The 19,098-nt window shown below is 62.2% G+C and overlaps 2 protein-coding genes across 2 annotated transcripts; both read left to right on the top strand.

Moving 5' to 3' along the window:
* LOC142823764 (peptidoglycan recognition protein 1-like) lies at nt 1–7,364 on the top strand. Its single transcript, XM_075915089.1, has 5 exons — nt 1–285; nt 3,108–3,178; nt 4,601–4,802; nt 6,337–6,455; nt 7,186–7,364. The coding sequence occupies exons 2-5, from the start codon at nt 3,124–3,126 to the stop codon at nt 7,362–7,364; spliced, it is 555 nt and encodes a 184-aa protein (XP_075771204.1). The 5' UTR covers nt 1–285; nt 3,108–3,123.
* A 6,555-nt stretch (nt 7,365–13,919) lies between these two features.
* On the top strand, nt 13,920–17,767 carry PGLYRP1 (peptidoglycan recognition protein 1). The gene is made up of 4 exons (XM_075915470.1): nt 13,920–13,988; nt 14,837–15,038; nt 17,074–17,192; nt 17,522–17,767. Exons 1-4 carry the CDS (start codon nt 13,934–13,936, stop codon nt 17,698–17,700), a joined length of 555 nt encoding a protein of 184 aa, XP_075771585.1. The 5' UTR covers nt 13,920–13,933; the 3' UTR covers nt 17,701–17,767.
* Nucleotides 17,768–19,098: the final 1,331 nt, after the last annotated feature.

Raw genomic sequence — 19,098 nt, 5'->3', positions numbered from 1 at the left:
CGGTCACCGTGTGTCTGGGCAACATGAGGGGGCCTTGAGGGATGTACCATCTCCTCTCTGGCCAAGGAAAGGGTTAAAAAATTACCCTGGGCTCTAGTAGCTCTGCCCTGCCTGCCCACAGGGCTTGCCTGGCCGGAGGAGGAGCTTGGCGGGGGGCAGGGAGCAGCTCCCTCGAAAGGCACCCACGGAGGGGAGCACAGCCGGGATCGGCAGCTCTGCAGCAGGAACCCCAGTCCGGCCCAGCTGAGACTCAGCCTGAGCTGCTGCGGGGACAGGACTTGGCAGGTGGGAGACGTCTGCTCGGGTTTGCTCGCGGCTTCGCATTTCTCTGGCTTGGGGAGGCCGTGGGAAGTGGCTGGGGGCCGTGGCTAAGCCCGGGGCTGTGGGAAACACCCTGACAGTGCCTGCCTGGTAGGGTCTCCCTCGCCCTCTGATGTAAACCACTTGGCTTCAATGCCTGCTTGGACCCCAGCGCCCTCAGCCCCCCGCGGGTATGTCTCCACTGCAGAGTTTTTCCGGAAAAACGGCTTTTTTTTGTTTTTGCAAATCAACACTGACGTCCACACTGCCATTGCATTCTTTAGACAGAGAGTCGAAAGAACGGCGGGTTTGTCCGCCGGCGGTAACCCTCTTCCTACGAGGAAGAAGCCTTTTTCCCAAATAGCTTTGTCAGAAAGACGCGTGTGTGGACACGGAAGAGAGAGTTCTTTCGAAAGAAGACGCCTCCGGGAAAAAGCACAGATGCCTTGGTGGCCTCTCTGTCCACAGTAATCACAACTGAAACACGAGAGGGCGTCCAATTAATGCGGCCGCTCTCTTTAGAGAAAGCAGATGGCTTTTTCGTTGCGCTTCGGAGGGAGTTTTCCCAGATCTCTGCCAGAAGCCTGCAGTTTAGACGTAGCCTGCGTCACGCCGGCCACCACCTTCCGCCAGTCCCCGAGTTGGACTCCCAGGGGGGACTTGCAGCCGCAGGGAGCAATGCACCCCCCGCTTCCCACCTGTGCCCACACTCCCAGCCTGTGGGTACAGATGCCGGGCACACTGTACAGAAAGTCCCCGGTGAGCGCAGCGACCAGAAACGCCAGCTCAGTGCATCTTGCTGAACCGAGACCTCTGACCCCTCCTTTGTCTCCAGCGTCCAGCAGCCCAGTTACCAGCTCCCACCTGGCTCCCCCCCCCACCCCATTGTTCTCCAGTGGGTCACAGCTGGCTGCTCCCGCCCGAGGGTGGGTCACCCAGGGCCCTCAGTTGCTAGGATCCAAACGTCCGGGCAGTTGGACTGGCTATTGTCTCAGACTCTTGGTTGGCCTAAGGCCCAAGGCCCGGACATCAGGGCCTCAGTCACACCGGAACTGCCGGTCTCTAGGGTTGCCAGGTGTCCAGTTTTGAACCAGACACTCTAGGATTTGAGTTTTCTTTCGGGAAACAAATTGAGAAAATAGAAATGAGAAAATAGAAATGTCCGGTGTTTTCTCAATAAGTTGTAATGTAGATTGTGATGTAATGTCAAGTGTGTCTGGTATTTTTGTTGAAACCAGCTGACAAACCTACCAGTCTGCAGAGAGGGAACAATCTTGTCCACCACCTAGTTAACAGTGTAGCTCAGGGGAAACCGAGGCACACACAGTATTAGCATTTGTTAGACTCTTTAAATGCCCCATGACTGTGTGTCTGGGTAGCACCCAGCCCATCAGAGCCCCGATCTTGGTCACCATGTGTCTGGGTGGCGCCCGGCCCAACAGGGCCCCGATCTCGGTCACTGTGTGTCTGGGCGGCGCCCGGCCCGACGGGCCCCTGATCTCGGTCACTGTGTGTCTGGGCGGCGCCCGGCCCGACGGGCCCTGATCTCGGTCACTGTGTGTCTGGGCGGCGCCCGGCCCGACGGGGCCCTGATCTCGGTCACTGTGTGTCTGGGCGGCGCCCGGCCCGACGGGGCCCTGATCTCGGTCACTGTGTGTCTGGGCGGCGCCCGGCCCGACGGGCCCTGATCTCGGTCACTGTGTGTCTGGGCGGCGCCCGGCCCGACGGGGCCCTGATCTCGGTCACTGTGTGTCTGGGCGGCACCCGGCCCGACGGGGCCCTGATCTCGGTCACTGTGTGTCTGGGCGGCGCCCGGCCCGACGGGCCCTGATCTCGGTCACTGTGTGTCTGGGCGCCCGGCCCGACGGGCCCTGATCTCGGTCGCTGTGTGTCTGGGCGGCGCCCGGCCCGACGGGCCCTGATCTCGGTCACTGTGTGTCTGGGCGCCCGGCCCGACGGGCCCTGATCTCGGTCACTGTGTGTCTGGGCGGCGCCCGGCCCGACGGGCCCTGATCTCGGTCACTGTGTGTCTGGGCGGCGCCCGGCCCGACGGGCCCTGATCTCGGTCACTGTGTGTCTGGGCGGCGCCCGGCCCGACGGGGCCCGATCTCGGTCACTGTGTGTCTGGGCGGCGCCCGGCCCGACGGGCCCTGATCTCGGTCACTGTGTGTCTGGGCGGCGCCCGGCCCGACGGGCCCTGATCTCGGTCACTGTGTGTCTGGGCGGCGCCAGGCCCGACGGGCCCTGATCTCGGTCACTGTGTGTCTGGGCGGCACCCGGCCCGACGGGCCCTGATCTCGGTCACTGTGTGTCTGGGCGGCGCCCGGCCCGACGGGGCCCTGATCTCGGTCACTGTGTGTCTGGGCGGCGCCCGGCCCGACGGGACCCCGATCTCGGTCACCGTGTGTCTGGGCGGCGCCCGGCCCGACGGGGCCCTGATCTCGGTCACTGTGTCTGGGCAGCGTGTGGCACATTAAGTCCCAATCTAGGCAACATTCTGCAGCTTTCCCGGCCGGGGTGTCTCTGTGCCCAGTCTCACCCCAGGTGGGATGACGGTTCTGCCCCTGCGGTGTTGCTGACCGGCCAGAATCGCTCCCTCCCTCTTGCCGCACAGCCAGACGCCTCTGGTGCGCTGGACAAGCCTCAGGGGTCTGGGGAAAGGGGCATCCGGGCGGGGCTGGGAGCCCGGGGCAGCCTGAGCGCAGGGGACCTGCTACCTGGGGCTCAGGGGAGGGGGGTGTTTGGCTCCGGCCCAGCAGCGCCCCCTCCTGGGGGTAGCAGGACGTGACGGGCGCGTGTCCCCACAGGACCCACGAGAGGACGATGCTGCTGCTGACGCAGGTCGTGTGGCTCGCCGCGCTCTGCGTCGCGGTGCTCAGTGAGTTCGGTTCCCCCCCTCCGGGCTGGAGTGGAGAGTGGGGGCAGGGCTGGGGAATCCCCGGTGCAGCTGTGAGCTTAGGGGGCAGCAACGCAGGATTGAGAAGTGAATGAGGCAGGCCCCCATCCCACCTGGCCCTTGGCCTGGCACCCCAGGGCCGGCCCTGCCCCTTCAATTCCCGAGATGCCCCTCGGCTCCCATCCAGCCCGTTCACTGGCCCAAGGGACGAGGCCCTGGCCCTGCCCTTGGGGAGCCAATCCTAGATAACCCACCTCCTGCTCGGCCGTGTCCCCTGCCAGCCCAGCTCCATCCCAGGGGCAACAAGAGCCAGGAAGTGCCAGCAGGGCAGTGAGCCGGGGTTGGGGGCAGGGAGAAGGGGGCCGGGGTTGGGGGCAGGGAGGAGGAGGGGTGGGGTCAGAGGGCTGGGGGGAGCAGTAACAACACTAGCTGGTCCCCAGCTCCCAGCAGGGCACTTAACAGGATTCGTGCTGGGAATGCCCCTGTAGCTTTGAAATCGCCCCCTGGATCCGAGCAGGGCCCATCTACCCCGGCGTCCCGTCTCTCGCAGCTGCCAGGGCCAGGTGCTCCATGGGGAGGCATGAGACGCCCCCTAGTGGCCCATGGTGGGATCACCCAGCCCCCGGGGGAATTTCCTTCCTGTCCCTGTCAGGTACTGGCCAGTGGCTCCCACTGCCAGCCTGGCTGCTGCTGGTCTCCATGGAAACCTTTCACCTGCTGCTGGACCCGGCTCCTGGTCCAGCAGCAGGGAGTTCCACCGGTTGCTTGTGCACCAGGAGTCTCTTCTCACGGCTGTAGGACGCCAGTCACCACCCAGGATCTGGCGGGAGGGGCTGGGGGGAGGGAGGCCAACTCTCTAATCACACAGACCCCTGTCCCACCCCCTCCCTGCCCCTTCTCCAATGCCCCGCCCCTGCGTGCTCCCTCCCTGCCTGCCTCCGTCCTGGCTCTCCCCTCCCTCCCTTTTACTGGGACAGGACAGGGGGCTGGGGTGCGGGAGGGGGAGCAGGCTCTGTGCTGGGGCCGGGAGGCTGGGAATGAGGGAGGGGACTCTAGGAGGGGCCGGGGTGCAGGAGGGGTGTGGACACTAGGAGGCGCTTTCCTTGGGCTGCTCCGAGTCCCGGTTGGCAGCACAGAGGGACTAAGGCAGGAACCCTGCCTGCCCGGGACCCCTGGTGCTCGGGGAATCCGCCCACCCGCCCCTCCTTGAGGCCCCTGGGGTGGGGCATTGCCCCTGCCTGCAGAGGCTGCCCCCAAAGCCCCCTCTGGCTGCAGTGCCGGCCAATGGGAGCTGTCGAGTCATCCTTTGGGGCGGGAGCAGTGCACAGAGACACCCCCCCGCCCCTCTCTTCTGCGGGGGGCACCCAATTGTCAGCCCTTCTTCCCCTCCCCCGCTCGGCGCAGGCTGCCCCTCCATTGTCTTCCGCCACCAGTGGGGGGGCCGGCCCCCCCGAAACAGGGTCCAGCTGAAGACGCCGGCGCCGTACGTCATCATCTACCACACGGCTGGGAACCGCTGCACCTCGCAGGCCGCCTGCCGCCGCCAGGTCATGGGCGTCCAGGACTTGCACATGGTCACCTGGCGCTGGACCGACATCGGCTACAAGTGAGCGGCGCCGGGCGGGGGCCTCCCCCCGGCGATGGGGTGGAGTCGGGGCCGCTGCTCTCATGCAGCCCTCTGGGGGCAGCAGGCACCGCTCTAGGGATGGCCGGGGGAAACAGCACAGAAGTGCTTTGGATTTTGCATGTCATGGTTTGGGGTGGCAAAGAGGGCGTGGGGGAAGGGTGCACCCCAGAGCCTCTGCAATGGGGGCAGGGAATTTGGGGGTCACAGCGCCCGTGGCAGGGGCAGACTGGGCGAGCTGAGGGAGTCCCTGAGGTGGGGGGCATTGGACGGAGCTGGGGGGCGATAGAGGGGCACAGGGGGCCCTTGAGATTGGCCCACGAGCGAGACCGACAGATACTGCGCAGCCTGCGCCCGGCTGGTACATGACACTGCCCCCTATTGACGTTACCGATGTGTTTCACTGGGGCCGGCCTGGCTCCCCGAACCAAAACCTGGCCGGAGAGTTTGCTCCGTGAACCATTTTGAGCTTTCAGAAGGGGAACCAAGTTCGTCAGTAACAGAAAAAAATGTAAAACACGATGAATAGTCTTGCAGCACCCGAAATCGCTACCCTACGTCTTTTGAATGCATCTGCTATATCAAAATATAGCAGACGCGCTGTTTCGGCATCCCTGTAAACCTCGTTCCACGAGGAATAAGGGATGTCTTGAAATTGTGCTTTATTGGAAATGTGGTGCTGTGTAGACGCGCCAGATTTCGAAATAGCCTATTGGGAAAAAGAATCGAAATAAGAGACACAATTTGCGTAGCGCAAATTGCAGCTCTTATTACGAGCTAAGGCGATGTCTACACTGGCGCGGTCTTGCGCCCGAAATATGCAAATGAGGCTAAGCGTGGAATATCGCCGTGCCTCATTTGCATATCTACTGAGCCGCTATTTTTGCGGAAGAGGCTCTTGCGCCAGAAGGAGCTGTCTACACTGCCCTTTCTTGCGCAAGAAAACCCCTCTTGCGCCAGGCCGTTATTCCTGAAAATAATCAGCGTAGCGGCCTGGCGCAAGAGGGTTTTTCTTGCGCAAGAAAGGGCAGTGTAGACAGCTCCTTCTGGCGCAAGAGCCTCGTCTGCAAAAATGGCGGCTCATTCGATATGCAAATGAGGCTCGGCGATATTCCACGCTTAGCCTCATTTGCATATTTCTGACGCAAGATCGCGTCAGTGTAGACATCGCCTCGGAGTGCAGTGTAGACCACCCTTAGAGACATGGAGATCGGGGTAGCCAACCTGGGCCGGCCCGAGCCATTCGTGTGCTCCGGGCCCCAGGAGCGCGGCGCCGCCCACGCCTGGTCTGGCAGCCCCGCACGGTGCCCACTATAATGGGGCGCCCTGGGCGGTAGCCCGGTCAGCCGGTAGCTTGGGTCGGCTCTTCCTGTGGCTCTCTTCCCCCCTTAAAGTGCGGTTTGCAAAGCCTCCCGCACAGTTCCGGACGCCGCCCCTCCTGTGCCCCTAGAAATGCCCCCCTGGCCCTCTGCGTTCCTTTTTTTTTTCTCCCCCCCCCCCCCAACAAAAATTGCAGCTTCCTGATCGGCGAGGACGGCAGAGTCTACGAGGGCCGCGGCTGGGGCACGCAGGGGTCGCACGCCAAAAACTGGAACCATAAGTCGCTGGGATTTAGCTTCCTGGGCACCTTCTGCAGTACGTGGGTCCCTCCTGGACGGGGAAGCCGTTCGCAGAGCTTTGGGGAAACCCCTGGTGGGGAAGGGGAGGGAGGAGCTTGGGGGGGAAGGGGTGAGTGGGGGATGAAGCAGGGGTGGTGCTGGAGGGAAGGGAGGGGGTGGAACAGAGCCAGGCTTGCAGGGGGACCCTGGACCCACTCTGCCCCTGGCTCCCAACCCCCTTCCATGTGGTTCCTCCAGGGCTGTCTGGGATTCAGGCTGGGGCCGTGCCGCCAGCTCTCCAGGGGCCGGAGCTGCTTAGGGGAGAGTGGGCGAGTTGATCCTTCCAGAACCCAGCCCCCCCACCCCCAAGCTCGAGGTTGCACCTGTGTCCCTCCCGGTGTAACTACCCCTCTGGCTGGATGAACTGGTCCCTGCCTGTGCTGTAGGCTGGCCCTGGGCTCACCGGGCAGAGCGTGCCCAAAGCTGGGCACTCAGGGCGGCTGCAGCTGGGAGATTTGGGGGCGGGGGATGGGGCTCAGGGATGGATCTGCCCCGGGTCTCACTGAGCTCTGGCACAGCCGAGCTCCCCCGTGTGGGGTGCCAGTCGGGGTACCGGCCAGGAAAGGCCACGGGAGGGTGAGGGCAGCGCGCCATCCGTGTGGCCCCACGAAAGCGTGAGCGACAGGGTTTTATTCCAGTCCCAGCCACGTCTCCTGGGCACATAGGGGACCAGGGCGAGAGTCACTGGGGGCTGCTTTGTCCTGCAGAAACAGCCCCCAACGCCGCCGCCCTGAACGCCGCCCAGCGCCTGATCCGATGCGCCGTCTCCCGGGGCTTCCTGAGCCACAGCTACACCCTGAAGGGGCATCGCAACGTGAACCCCACCAGCTGCCCCGGGGACGCCCTCTACAGGGTCATCACCAAGTGGCCCAGGTTCAAAGCCTGAGTCCCTGCAACCCCATCGCCGATCCCTCCCGCAGCCTCTGCCTGCCCCTGCAGCACCTCGGCTCCCCAGCAGGGGGCAGCCTCGCGCTTCTCGTCCACCTGCTTGGGACCTGGGGGGGATTTTTGCAGAATCCCACAAACGGGGGGTTAATTCAAGCGCAATTTTCCTCTCACCCAGCACCCCTGCAGCCTGGCGCTTGCTTTGCCTGGGAGCTACTGAGCAGAGACAATAAACCAGCTTCTAGCCCATGAAAAGCTGAAGCGCCGTGAATCATTTCATCTGCTGTTAACGTGTAACCTCCCCCCCAGGCGTTGGGGTGGGTGGGGTGAGCTCTGAGGGGTGATTATGGTCTGTCAGATTGGCCCCGAAAGGCCCTACTGTGCTATGCACTGTACACACAGACCAGTTCCTGCCCTGAAGAGTTCGCCGTCTCACTAGACACAGGGAGGGGAAACTGAGGCACAAGGAGGGGCTGTTCACAAGCCAGTCAGTGGCAGAACAGGAACACACCCCACAGCTGCAGTGCAGTGCTCTGCCCACTAGGCTATGCTGCCTCTCAATCTAACAGTCAGGAAAATAAGGAGAAAAAGGAAAGGACCCAAACCCAGGTCTTTCAATGCTCCCTCATAGCTCAAGTTTTCTAGACCTTTGATCCTCTTTTGTTGCTCTTCTCTGGACCTTTCTTTCCTGAAATGTGGCACCTAGAACTGGGCACAGTAGAATCATAGAACACTAGGACTGGAAGGGACCTCGAGAGGCATCGAGTCCAGTCCCCTGCCCTCATGGCAGGACTCAGTACTGTCTAGACCATCCCTGATAGACATTTATCTAACCTGCTCTTAAATATCTCCAGAGATGGGGATTCCACAACCTCCCTGGGCAATTTATTCCAGTGTTTGACCAGCTTGACAGGCAGGAAGTTTTTCCTAATGTCCAACGGAGCAGAATGACTTCTTGTGTCTTGCTCACAACACTCCTGTGAATGCAGCCCAGAGTCACGTTGGCTTTTTTGCAACAGTGTCACACTATTGACTCATATTTAGTTTGTGGTCCACTAGTCTATGACCCTAGATCCCTTTCTGCAGAACTCCTTCCTCGACAGTCGCTTCCCGTTCTGTGTGTGTGACACAGATTGTTCCTTCCTAAGTGGAGCACTTTGCATTTGTCCTGATTAAACTTCATCCTATTTACCTCAGACCATTTCTCCAGTGTGTCCAGATCACTTTAAATTATGACCCGATCCTCCAAAGCCCTGGCAACCCCTCCCGGCTTGGTATTATCTGGGATGGTCTAGACAGTTTTTGGTCCTGCCATGAGGGCAGGGGACTGAACTCGACCCCTCAAGGTCCCTTCCAGTCCTAGTATTCTATGATTCTATGATCTGCAAACTCTATGGCTACGTCTAGACTGGCATGATTTTCCGGAAATGCTTTTAACGGAAAAGTTTTCCGTTAAAAGCATTTTCGGAAAAGAGCATCTAGATTGGCACGGACGCTTTTCCACAACGTTATTTCCAAATATGATGGGCTCACTATTCCGGTGTCTCTGTAACCCTCTTTCCACGAGGAGTAAGGGATGCTTTGGATTCTTTCAAAATAAGTGCTGTGTAGGCAGTGCCCAGTTTCGAAATACGCTATTTAGAAACTGACTCGAAATAAGCGACACCCTTTTCGTGGCTTATTTCGAGCTCCGGGTGCAGTGTAGACGCAGGCAGTCCCCTGATGCATGGGTGGGGGTTCCTCTGGGTTTCACCCCATGCTCCCTGACCCCCAGCCCCCACCCCAACCAGCCAGCCTCAGTAGCATCTTGGCTGTGCTGCTCTGTGTGGGGATGGGTGGACAGCAATGACCCTGTTGCTGCAGTGAATACGGGGGTGGGGGGGGACCAGCTTCCCCCATCACGGGCAACGAATGCAACAAGCAAATGGAACAGTGACAGAGGGCAGGGGGGATCACATTGTGCTTGCCAGCCCCCCGTGCAGGGCAGGATCCAGGCTGGGCACCGCATGGCCAGGAATGTGAAGCGTGCAGAGCACACCAGACCCACTGGAAGGGTCTGAGTGTTGACAGAATCAGGCCCTAACCACTAGGGATGCCACCCCTCTCCTCTCCCAGAGCCAGAAATAGACCCCAGCACCACCCTGCCAACAACTACTCATCCCCCTGGAGCCAGGACGACAACCGGGAGTTCTGGTTCCCGGCCCCACACATGGCCCCCCCACCTCTTGGAGCTGAGCGAGTCTTTCTAAATAGGCTCTAGGTAGGAGGAGGGATGGGGCCAGGCGATTAGCAGTGAGACATCTGCCAGGCCTGAACTGCAGCAGCTGTAAGTGAAACCCAGCCCTTGCACAGCGCCTTCTGCCAGCAGAGCGCAGCGCGCTTCAGAGAGAATCGTTATCCGCCATTTATACGGGGGAAACTGAGGCACAGAGCTATGTGACCCGTGAGGGCAGGAGCAGCGCACAGGGCTCGTGAGTGACACACCAAAGCCCTCCCCGCTCAGCCACGCTCCTGGTTCTCTGGTGGGCAGGGGAAGCCACGGCAGGTTCCTTTGAGCACCCAGCATGCTTTGGGCTGGTGCAGTGCTTTTTTGTGAGGGTACTGCCTGGTACGCAGTATTGGCACCTCCAGTCAGAGCTTACCTGGAAAGAACGGAGAATACCCTACCGGCACCTCTGTACGCAAGTATCCTACAGTTGGCTGGTCCACGTGTCTTAAAGGGGGCCCACGTCTCTTAAAAGGGCAATGCTTTTCTTTTTTTTTTTTTTCACTCAACAACTTTTCCCCAGTTTCTTTTTTTTTTTTTTTTTTTTTTTTATACAAAAAAAGCACTGTGCTGGCGGGTGGGTTGGGTTTTTTTCCTGGAAACCTGAAGATCACAAAACGAAACATGGGCCCGTCTCTCCGCCTGCTCCCAGCTCTGCCTGGCTCGTCCCAGGCTCTGGAGGGGGACAGCAATGGGAGCCGGGCTGCAGCCCCAATTCTCCCAGGGATTAAATACGTTCACCCGCATGGCAGCAAAAGCCTCCTGCCGCTTTGGAGCCACCCGGCTCTCGCGCAGCCCAAAGCCTTTTGCAGACAAGAGGGACAGAGCGGCCAAATGAAGCCCCGGGGCCGACGGATCCGACCGTCTGCAGCTCCCGGGGCTGATGGAGGCACTGGCTGTAACGTCTCCCAGGGAGACCGCAAGGGAAGCTGCCGCGTGCCCACCCCTGCCTGCACCAGCGGGAAAGTGCTGCAGGGATCCATGCGTAAGACCTAGGGCCAAACGGCGGCTGGGAGACCCACTGCCGTGAGTGGCTGGAGCAATTGTCCCCACGGGGCCAGGGAGCACCAGAGACAGGTGAGGACACCCCCAGCATCAGGATGGTTGCAGGCATGGCTACGGCACTGTTACGGGGAAGCTCACAGCAAAGGGCCTAATTCCTAAGCCAGGCTCGTCCTAGACTCAGCAATGGAATGGAGGAGCCCTAGCGCCCCACCTCTCCCCGCTAACCACTAGACCCCACTCCCCTCTGAGAGCCGGAGCTACAACCCAGGAGCCCTGGCACACTGAATGCCCCCTCCAACCCTCACCAGTCTAACCACTAGACCCCACTCCCCTCTGAGAGCTGGAGCTACAACCCAGGAGCCCTGGCACACTGAATGCCCCCTCCAACCCTCACCAGTCTAACCACTAGACCCTACTTCCCACCCAGCCTTTCCTGGCCCAAACAACCATCCCTGTTCTTGCAACAGCAGCCTGGGCCCTGACGCAAGAACCTGCCTTCGTCTTAAACAACTTCGCCACCACTACAGGGACGATCCTCACCCCCATCCTGTTCCCATCCGAGATTCCCCTGCTCCGCCGGGAGGAGGGGAGGGGCTGCCAGATCGGCTCCCCAGAACGAGCGTCAGGTGGGAGTTCGGGGGGGCCACTCACTGCGGGGAGAGGGCCTGGCAGGGCTCACAGTGCCCTTAACCCCACAGCGTGAGGCACCATCCAACGCCCCAGGGGAAACGTCGGTCGCTATTCCCAGTGTGGGGCCCTTTGCTCTGTCGCAGGCGGGAGGGGCCGGGGGCTGCATGTGGGTGTGGCCCGGTGGCCCCTCGTCTGTGCGTCGGGAGGAGGGCAGGGGCAGAACAGTGGGGGAGACTCGGCTGGGACAGGGAGGGTTGGCAGTGTGTTGGGAGAGCCTCAGAGAGACAAAGGTTGAAAAGCCCCGGTGGAGAGGGTAGACCGGCAACTCTGGGGCCCTGATCTCGGTCGCTGTGTGTCTGGGCAGCACCCGGCCCGACGGGCCCTGATCTCGGTCACTGTGTGTCTGGGCGGCGCCTGGCCCGACGGGCCCTGATCTCGGTCACTGTGTGTCTGGGCGGCGCCCGGCCCGACGGGGCCCTGATCTCGGTCACTGTGTGTCTGGGCAGCGCCCGGCCCGACGGGGCCTGATCTCGGTCACTGTGTGTCTGGGCGGCGCCCGGCCCAACGGGCCCTGATCTCGGTCACTGTGTGTCTGGGCGGCGCCCGGCCCGACGGGGCCCTGATCTCGGTCACTGTGTGTCTGGGCAGCACCCGGCCCGACGGGGCCCTGATCTCGGTCGCTGTGTGTCTGGGCGGCGCCCGGCCCGACGGGGCCCTGATCTCGGTCACTGTGTGTCTGGGCGGCGCCCGGCCCGACGGGCCCTGATCTCGGTCACTGTGTGTCTGGGCGGCGCCCGGCCCGACGGGGCCCTGATCTCGGTCGCTGTGTCTGGGCGGCGCCCGGCCCGACGGGGCCCTGATCTCGGTCACTGTGTGTCTGGGCGGCGCCCGGCCCGACGGGCCCTGATCTCGGTCACTGTGTGTCTGAGCGGCGCCCGGCCCGACGGGGCCCTGATCTCGGTCGCTGTGTCTGGGCGGCGCCCGGCCCGACGGGCCCTGATCTCGGTCACTGTGTGTCTGGGCGGCGCCCAGCCCGACGGGCCCTGATCTCGGTCGCTGTGTGTCTGGGTGGCGCCCGGCCCGACGGGGCCCTGATCTCGGTCGCTGTGTGTCTGGGCGGCGCCCGGCCCGACGGGCCCTGATCTCGGTCACTGTGTGTCTGGGCGGCGCCCGGCCCGACGGGCCCTGATCTCGGTCACTGTGTGTCTGGGCGGCGCCCGGCCCGACGGGCCCTGATCTCGGTCACTGTGTGTCTGGGCGGCGCCCGGCCCGACGGGCCCTGATCTCGGTCACTGTGTGTCTGGGCGGCGCCCGGCCCGACGGGCCCTGATCTCGGTCGCTGTGTGTCTGGGCGGCGCCCGGCCCGACGGGGCCCTGATCTCGGTCGCTGTGTGTCTGGGCGGCACCCGGCCCGACGGGCCCTGATCTCGGTCGCTGTGTGTCTGGGCGGCGCCCGGCCCGACGGGCCCTGATCTCGGTCACTGTGTGTCTGGGCGGCGCCCGGCCCGACGGGCCCTGATCTCGGTCACTGTGTGTCTGGGCGACGCCCGGCCCGACGGGGCCCTGATCTCGGTCACTGTGTGTCTGGGCGGCGCCCGGCCTGACGGGCCCCGATCTCGGTCACTGTGTGTCTGGGCGGCGCCCGGCCCGACGGGGCCCTGATCTCGGTCACTGTGTGTCTGGGCGGCGCCCGGCCCGACGGGGCCCTGATCTCGGTCACTGTGTGTCTGGGCGGCGCCCAGCCTGACGGGCCCTGATCTCGGTCACTGTGTGTCTGGGCGGCGCCCGGCCCGACGGGGCCCCGATCTCGGTCACTGCGTGTCTGGGCGGCGCCCGGCCCGACGGGCCCCGATCTCGACTGGGATCTCCGGGTGCTCCCTTTGTGCCCTGCCGCTGGGGTTCAGGGAGCTGGGGCAGTCCGTGTGTCTGGGTCGTCAGACCATTGCTGATGTGCTGCTCCTCCCCCCATGCACTGTTCCCAGCTTTCCTGGCTGGGGTGTCTCTGTGCCCAGCCTGGTCCCAGGTGGGAAGGTTCTGCCCCTGGCATCGTGCTGCCCGGCCAGAATCGCTCCCTCCCTGGTGTTGCTACACAACCTGAGCCTGGCTTGGTCTTAGGCAACCGCAGCCCTTTGGTGAAATCTCCCCCCATGTCCCCCATTCCCCTTCCTCCTTGGTGGCTGGGACAGCCGCCAGAACCAGCACGACGGTTTATTGACCAACCGCCTCCCTCCCGCTCCCGGCGCCCTGCCCAGTGCTTACAGAAAGCAGCAGGTGCCAGTGCCCGGGGCTCACTCTGCTCCCAGCGCCGCCGGAATCCAGGTGGGCAGACGCCAGCCCCGCTCTGTACCCCAGGGAGCTCCGGGCTCCGCAGACCAGTCTGCCCCCAGCACGGCTCTGCTCCCCGCAGCCCCAGCTGGGCAGAGGCCATGAGTCCAGCTGTTCCAGGGGCTGGCGTGGGGGCTGGGGAGGTTGTGGGGAAGGGGCATCCGGGCAGGGCTGGGAGGCTGCCCCCAGGTGACAGGCTGGGCTTGGAGCCTGGGGCAGTCTGAGCACAGGGGGACCTGCTATGCAGGGCTCTGGGGGGGGTTGGCTCCGGCCCAGCAGCACCCCCTCCTGGGGGTAGCAGGATGTGACGGGTGCGTGTCCCCACAGGACCCAGCGAGAGGACGATGCTGCTGCTGACGCGGGTCGTGTGGCTCGCCGCGCTCTGCGTCGCGGTGCTTGGTGAGTTTGGATCCCCAGGGCTGGTGTGGAGGGTGGGGGCAGGGCTGGGAATCCCGGGTAGAGCTGAGAACGAAGGGGGCAGCAACGCAGGAGTAGGAAATTAACGATGGAGGCCCCTTTCTAATCTGGCCCCTGAGCGGTCACCGGGCCTGGGCCTGCCCATTCCCTATATCCCTAGTGTCCAAGGAGCCTCAAGGCCCGGCAGGGGGGCGATACGAGGGAGTCGCACCCCTCTGCTGGATCTTGCACTCCACCGCCGTGACATCCAGTGGCCATGAGTTCCGCAGGCTGATTGTGCGCAAGCCGCCTTTTCTCAGGGTCAGCTGTTCTGATCGTCCTGTCACTGGGGCGTCGGACCCTCCCCCGCCCCATCTCTGGAGAGACCCTGTGGCTGGGCAGGGGGGGGTTCAGTAGGAGCCCAGAAGGACCAGGGGCCTCGGGAGGCAGAGTGTGAAAAGGCTTCAGAGCAGAGGGGACAGGCCGGAGGGAGGCCAATGGCCGGAGGGGGCAGAGATGGGCCCTGAGACACGCACCTAGGGTGAGGCCTGAAGCCCCAGCCCAGCCCTTGCTTGGCCTCCCTCCAGCCTGGCCTGGCTCCTCACTGGCCCCTTTGCTGCAGGGAACTCCCCAGCCAGGCCTGTCCCAGCCCCATCACTTTTGTAGCAGGGTGATGGGTTCCCCCTCCCCCCCCGGCACCATCCTTGGTCCTTTGCTGACCTGACCCCCCAGCCCATCACTACGGCCCCCGTCAGAGCACCAGCCTGAGTCGAGTCCTGCTGCATGGGCCGGGGCAGGTGGGGGAGAACCCCCTTAACCCAGCCCTTTCTCCCCTCCCCTGCTCGGCGCAGGCTGCCCCACCATCGTCTCCCGCAGCCAGTGGGGGGCCCGGGCCCCGAGAAGCAGGGTGCACCTGAGGACCCCAGCGCCCTTCGTCATCATCCACCACACGGCCGGGAACCACTGCACCTCGCAGGCCGCCTGCAGCCAGCAAGTCAAGGGCATCCAGAACTACCACATGGACAAGAACCGCTGGAGCGACATCGGCTACAAGTGAGTGTGGGGGGGGGGGGGTCTCCCCACGGCGATGGGGGAGACTCGGGGCCTGCCAAGGTGGGTTCCCCACTCTGGCGCTTCAAGTGCAGAAGGTGGAGGCCCCAAGAGACCTTAAAATGACCTTGCCTCTCGTGGTTTGTGCTTAAAAACTCCCCAAGGACACAGATTCCCTCAGCTCGGGAGGTAGTTGCCACCACCCAAGTGAAAAAAAAATCCTTCCTGAACCCAGGAAGAGAACTTCCTCCGGACGGGTACCCATGCTCTTCTACCACAAGAGAGCTTGAAAAAAACTCACCGTAATCTCCGATAGCTGCCCTCTTCATCTGAGGCAGGCACGCACAGACCTCCTCTTACCTTCCAGGACACAAGAATCAGATCACAGTCACGCTGAAAAACGTGATTTCATTCACAAAACCAAAAGGCAGACTTGGTTGCTAGATGTTAGAAAGCAACTTGAGAACTGAACAGATTAAACCCCAGAGAATTGCTGCCCCGCGATTCCGATTAATTATAGGCCAGGTCGACACCGCAATGGGACATCAGAAAAAGAATCGGATCTTTTCCTGATTGACTTTCGAAAGAGGCTTTTCTGAAATTTGGCGTGTCTGCAAGGTGCCAGATTTCGGAAAAAAGTGCTCTTCCGACACATCCTTTATTCCTCATAGAACGAGGTGCAGGGAGGGTGAAAGAGCACGTCCGCTTTTTCAAAAAAAAAAAAAAAATTCAGAAAAGCGGACACGTTCCTTGGATGCGGTGTTGCTTTTCTAGGATATCTCCAGTATCCCGAAAAAGCAATGCAGTCTAGACATAGCCATGGTGTATGGGAGGGGGGGCGCGTGGATTTAGCACAGAGCAGTTTAACCAAATAACAAAACAAAGAAAAGAGCTTGCCTGTGTCTAACTAAACATTTCCTGTCTACTCGCAGCTCCATTGCTTATACCAGTCCTTTTCTAGGCATGGGAATCCTGGTTCAATTCATCTTGTCCCTGCGGCTCCTGGTTTGAACCCCCACAAAAGAACTGCAGCAGGCAGTGTCTTTTTCCATTCTGATCTCAACACTTTCTTCCCGTTGATTCTCATGGCCCCCTGGTTACCCACTGGTCTGGGTTTAAGCCTTCACGTCCTGGTTACCCACTGGTCTGGGTTTAAGCCTTCACGTCCTGGTTACCCACTGGTCTGGGTTTAACCCTTCACGTCCTGGTTACCCACTGGTCTGGGTTTAAGCCTTCACGTCCTGGTTACCCACTGGTCTGGGTTTAACCCTTCAGTGACTGAATGCTGGGATGTTTAGAAAAGGGTAGTACCCCTCCCATCCACCACAGGGCCAGTGGCACAGGGGGGGACAGCAGCAACTGCATTCAAGGGAGCAGTGGGGGGTGGGAGAATCACCCACAGAAGTGATTTGTTCTTTGTATTGAATTGTTTGGGCTGAAAAGTGGAAAGGGGGGAGGGGAGCTCTCAGCGGCTCTCCTGTGGGGGAGGAGGACATAGAGGGCGTGCAGCTCCTGGCAGGGGAGATGCGGAGGGTGGGGGGGGGCGTGAAACAAGGGGCATGGGATGGGGCAGCCATGGAGTTTGTAGGGGGATGCAGGGGGGCCCGGGGCTGTCCCACAAGCTTGGCCAACAGAATCCATGCGGGCTATGCCTGGCTCATCTGTGACACTGCCCCCTGCAGCTGGGAATTTCCCACAGGGCTGCAGCTCCCTGCTCTGTTCTCCTGCCCCACACCTGGGCAGGCTACAGCCCTCGCTCATGCCCCAGCTGTGTCTGGTGGGGCCCAGGGTTGTTACTAGGGGGGGGGGGGCACATCACACACTGTGCCACCTGATGGCCACATTGTGCAATACAGTCCAGTCCCTTTCCTCGGTAGATCTTTAGCTGCCCCGGCACAGCACTGAGCCTCTCGCTCTGAGGGTCCCAGGTTCAAACCTGGGCAGGGTCAGTGATGACGCTGGGGGAGCTGCCAAGATGCAGCTTGGCAGGGGGAAGATGCGGCCGCCGTGCGGGTCTCACACGGCGCTCTGCCTGCAGCTTCCTGATCGGCGAGGACGGGAGAGCCTACGAGGGCCGCGGCTGGACCACGATGGGGGCGCACGCCAAAAACTGGAACGGAAAGTCGCTGGGATTCAGCTTCCTGGGCACCTTCTCCAGTACGTGGCTCCCTCCCTTCCCCAGTGAGGCCCCGTGGGGGCTGGGAATCCCCTCTGCAGGCTCCCGTCCACTGCTGCTCCCAGCTGGCCTCACTGCCATCCCGCTGGGCCTTGTTACACTCCCGTGGGTGGGGCCAGGCAAGGGGGGGGGCCTTGGCTAAGAAAATGCAGCAGGGGGGTTGCATTGCAGAATGCAATGGAGAGGACTGAGACGGATGTGGCCAATCGAGAGCACGGGCGGGGGAAGGGGATTTATCGAGGTCACGTCACATCCCCTGGGTGCAGACGGGACCAGGGCGAGATTCACTGGGGGCTGCTTTGTCCTGCAGACAGAGCCCCCAACGCCGCCGCCCTGAACGCCGCCCGGAGTCTGATCCAATGCGCCGTCTCCCGGGGCTACCTGAGCCGCAGCTACACCCTAAAGGGGCATCGCAACGTGAACCCCACCAGCTGCCCTGGCAACGCCCTCTACGGGGTCATCACCCGGTGGCCCCGTTTCAAACGCTGAGTCCCTGCAGCCGCTGGGCAGCCCCATCATCAACCCCGCCCGCAGCTTCTGCCGGCCTCTGCAGCACCTCGGCCCCCCAGCAGGGGGCAGTCTTGTGCTTCTCGCCCACCTGCTGCCCCCTGGAGCCCGGAGAGCAGGGAGATGAGAGTTGGGGCCGTGCTCCCGTCTCCCCTGGGCTCTGCTGCCCTCCCCCGGGCTCAGATTTCCAGCAGCGCCTGGGAGCCACCAGCCTGCTCCCTCCACCCGGCACCAGGCCGGGCCCCCCGGCTCCCGCCTTTCAGCTCAGCCCGGCTCCACACCCAGCCCGGCCCAGGGCCTTACAGCCTCCAGCGGGGGCAGGGCCGATTCCCAGCCCAGCTCCGTGGCAACAGCTCTACCAATCCCTGGGCAGCTTTGGAAACGGTGTTTCCTTGCCTGTTTTACACCCCTGTACACCCCTGGGCAAAGGGTGTTTTAATTCTTGTGCAATTTGCCTTTCACCTTGGTGCCTGCCTTGTCAGAGCAGTGACAAACAAACCAGCTTCTAGCAATGGAAAAAACAAAAGTGCCGTGAATCATTTCATCTGCTAAATCAGCCCCACTCACAGCTGTCGGGCTGGGGAGCTCAGAGGGGGTGATTATGGTCCGTTAGATTGGCTCTAACAAGCCTCTTTGTGCTAGGCAGGGTACACACAGAACAGGTCACAGACATACCCTGCCCTAAAGAGCATACAGTCTAACTAGGAACGGGGTAATAGGGGAAACTGAGGCACAGGGGTGGGAAAATGGCCACACCCAAACTCACAGGGCTAGTCAATGGCAGAGCAGGGAACAGATCCCAGAGTGGTAGTCCAGAGCTCTGCCCACTAGACAGTGCTGCTTCTCAACCCAGGTGTAGGAGATGGAGAGAAATCAGGGGGACACTGGTTCAAGCTGAACCAGAGGGCAGGGGAGCTGAGGCTGGAGACTGGCAGGAGTGGGGGGAGTGGAGGGAACAGCCGTGCCAGCAGCAGCCTCCCCACCCCATAGTGCCCAGAGTAAGGGGGCACTGTGGGAAGGGGGCAGCAGCACTGATGGGGTGCCTGGTTGTTAGGAGATTTGCTGCAGAGCAAAACCCGGTGCCCCATAAGCAGGAACGAACCCTGGTGGGCCGGGAGCTGGAGGCCCCGCTGCACAGAGCCCAGGCCAGGACTCTCCCGCCGCCCCGGAGTCCTGCCCCACGGTACAGCCCGCTCAGCCCAGTTCTTCCTGCCTCTGAGCCTTGCCCCTGGGGGAACACCACCAGCTGGGATCCAGGCCCCCCGGCAGGAGGAAGCTGGTCCAGGCCCCAGTGGGTGGGGGCTCAGAGTCCGACCAGCTGGGGCTGGAGCTCCGGAAGGGTGTGAACACCCAGGAAAGCCCAGCCCAGGAGCGTCAGCC

Source organism: Pelodiscus sinensis, unplaced genomic scaffold (assembly GCF_049634645.1).
Source record: "Pelodiscus sinensis isolate JC-2024 unplaced genomic scaffold, ASM4963464v1 ctg34, whole genome shotgun sequence".
NCBI classification, from domain to species: domain Eukaryota; kingdom Metazoa; phylum Chordata; order Testudines; family Trionychidae; genus Pelodiscus; species Pelodiscus sinensis.
Note: the sequence above shows the minus strand (reverse complement) of the source record. Positions and strands in the feature narration are given on the sequence as shown.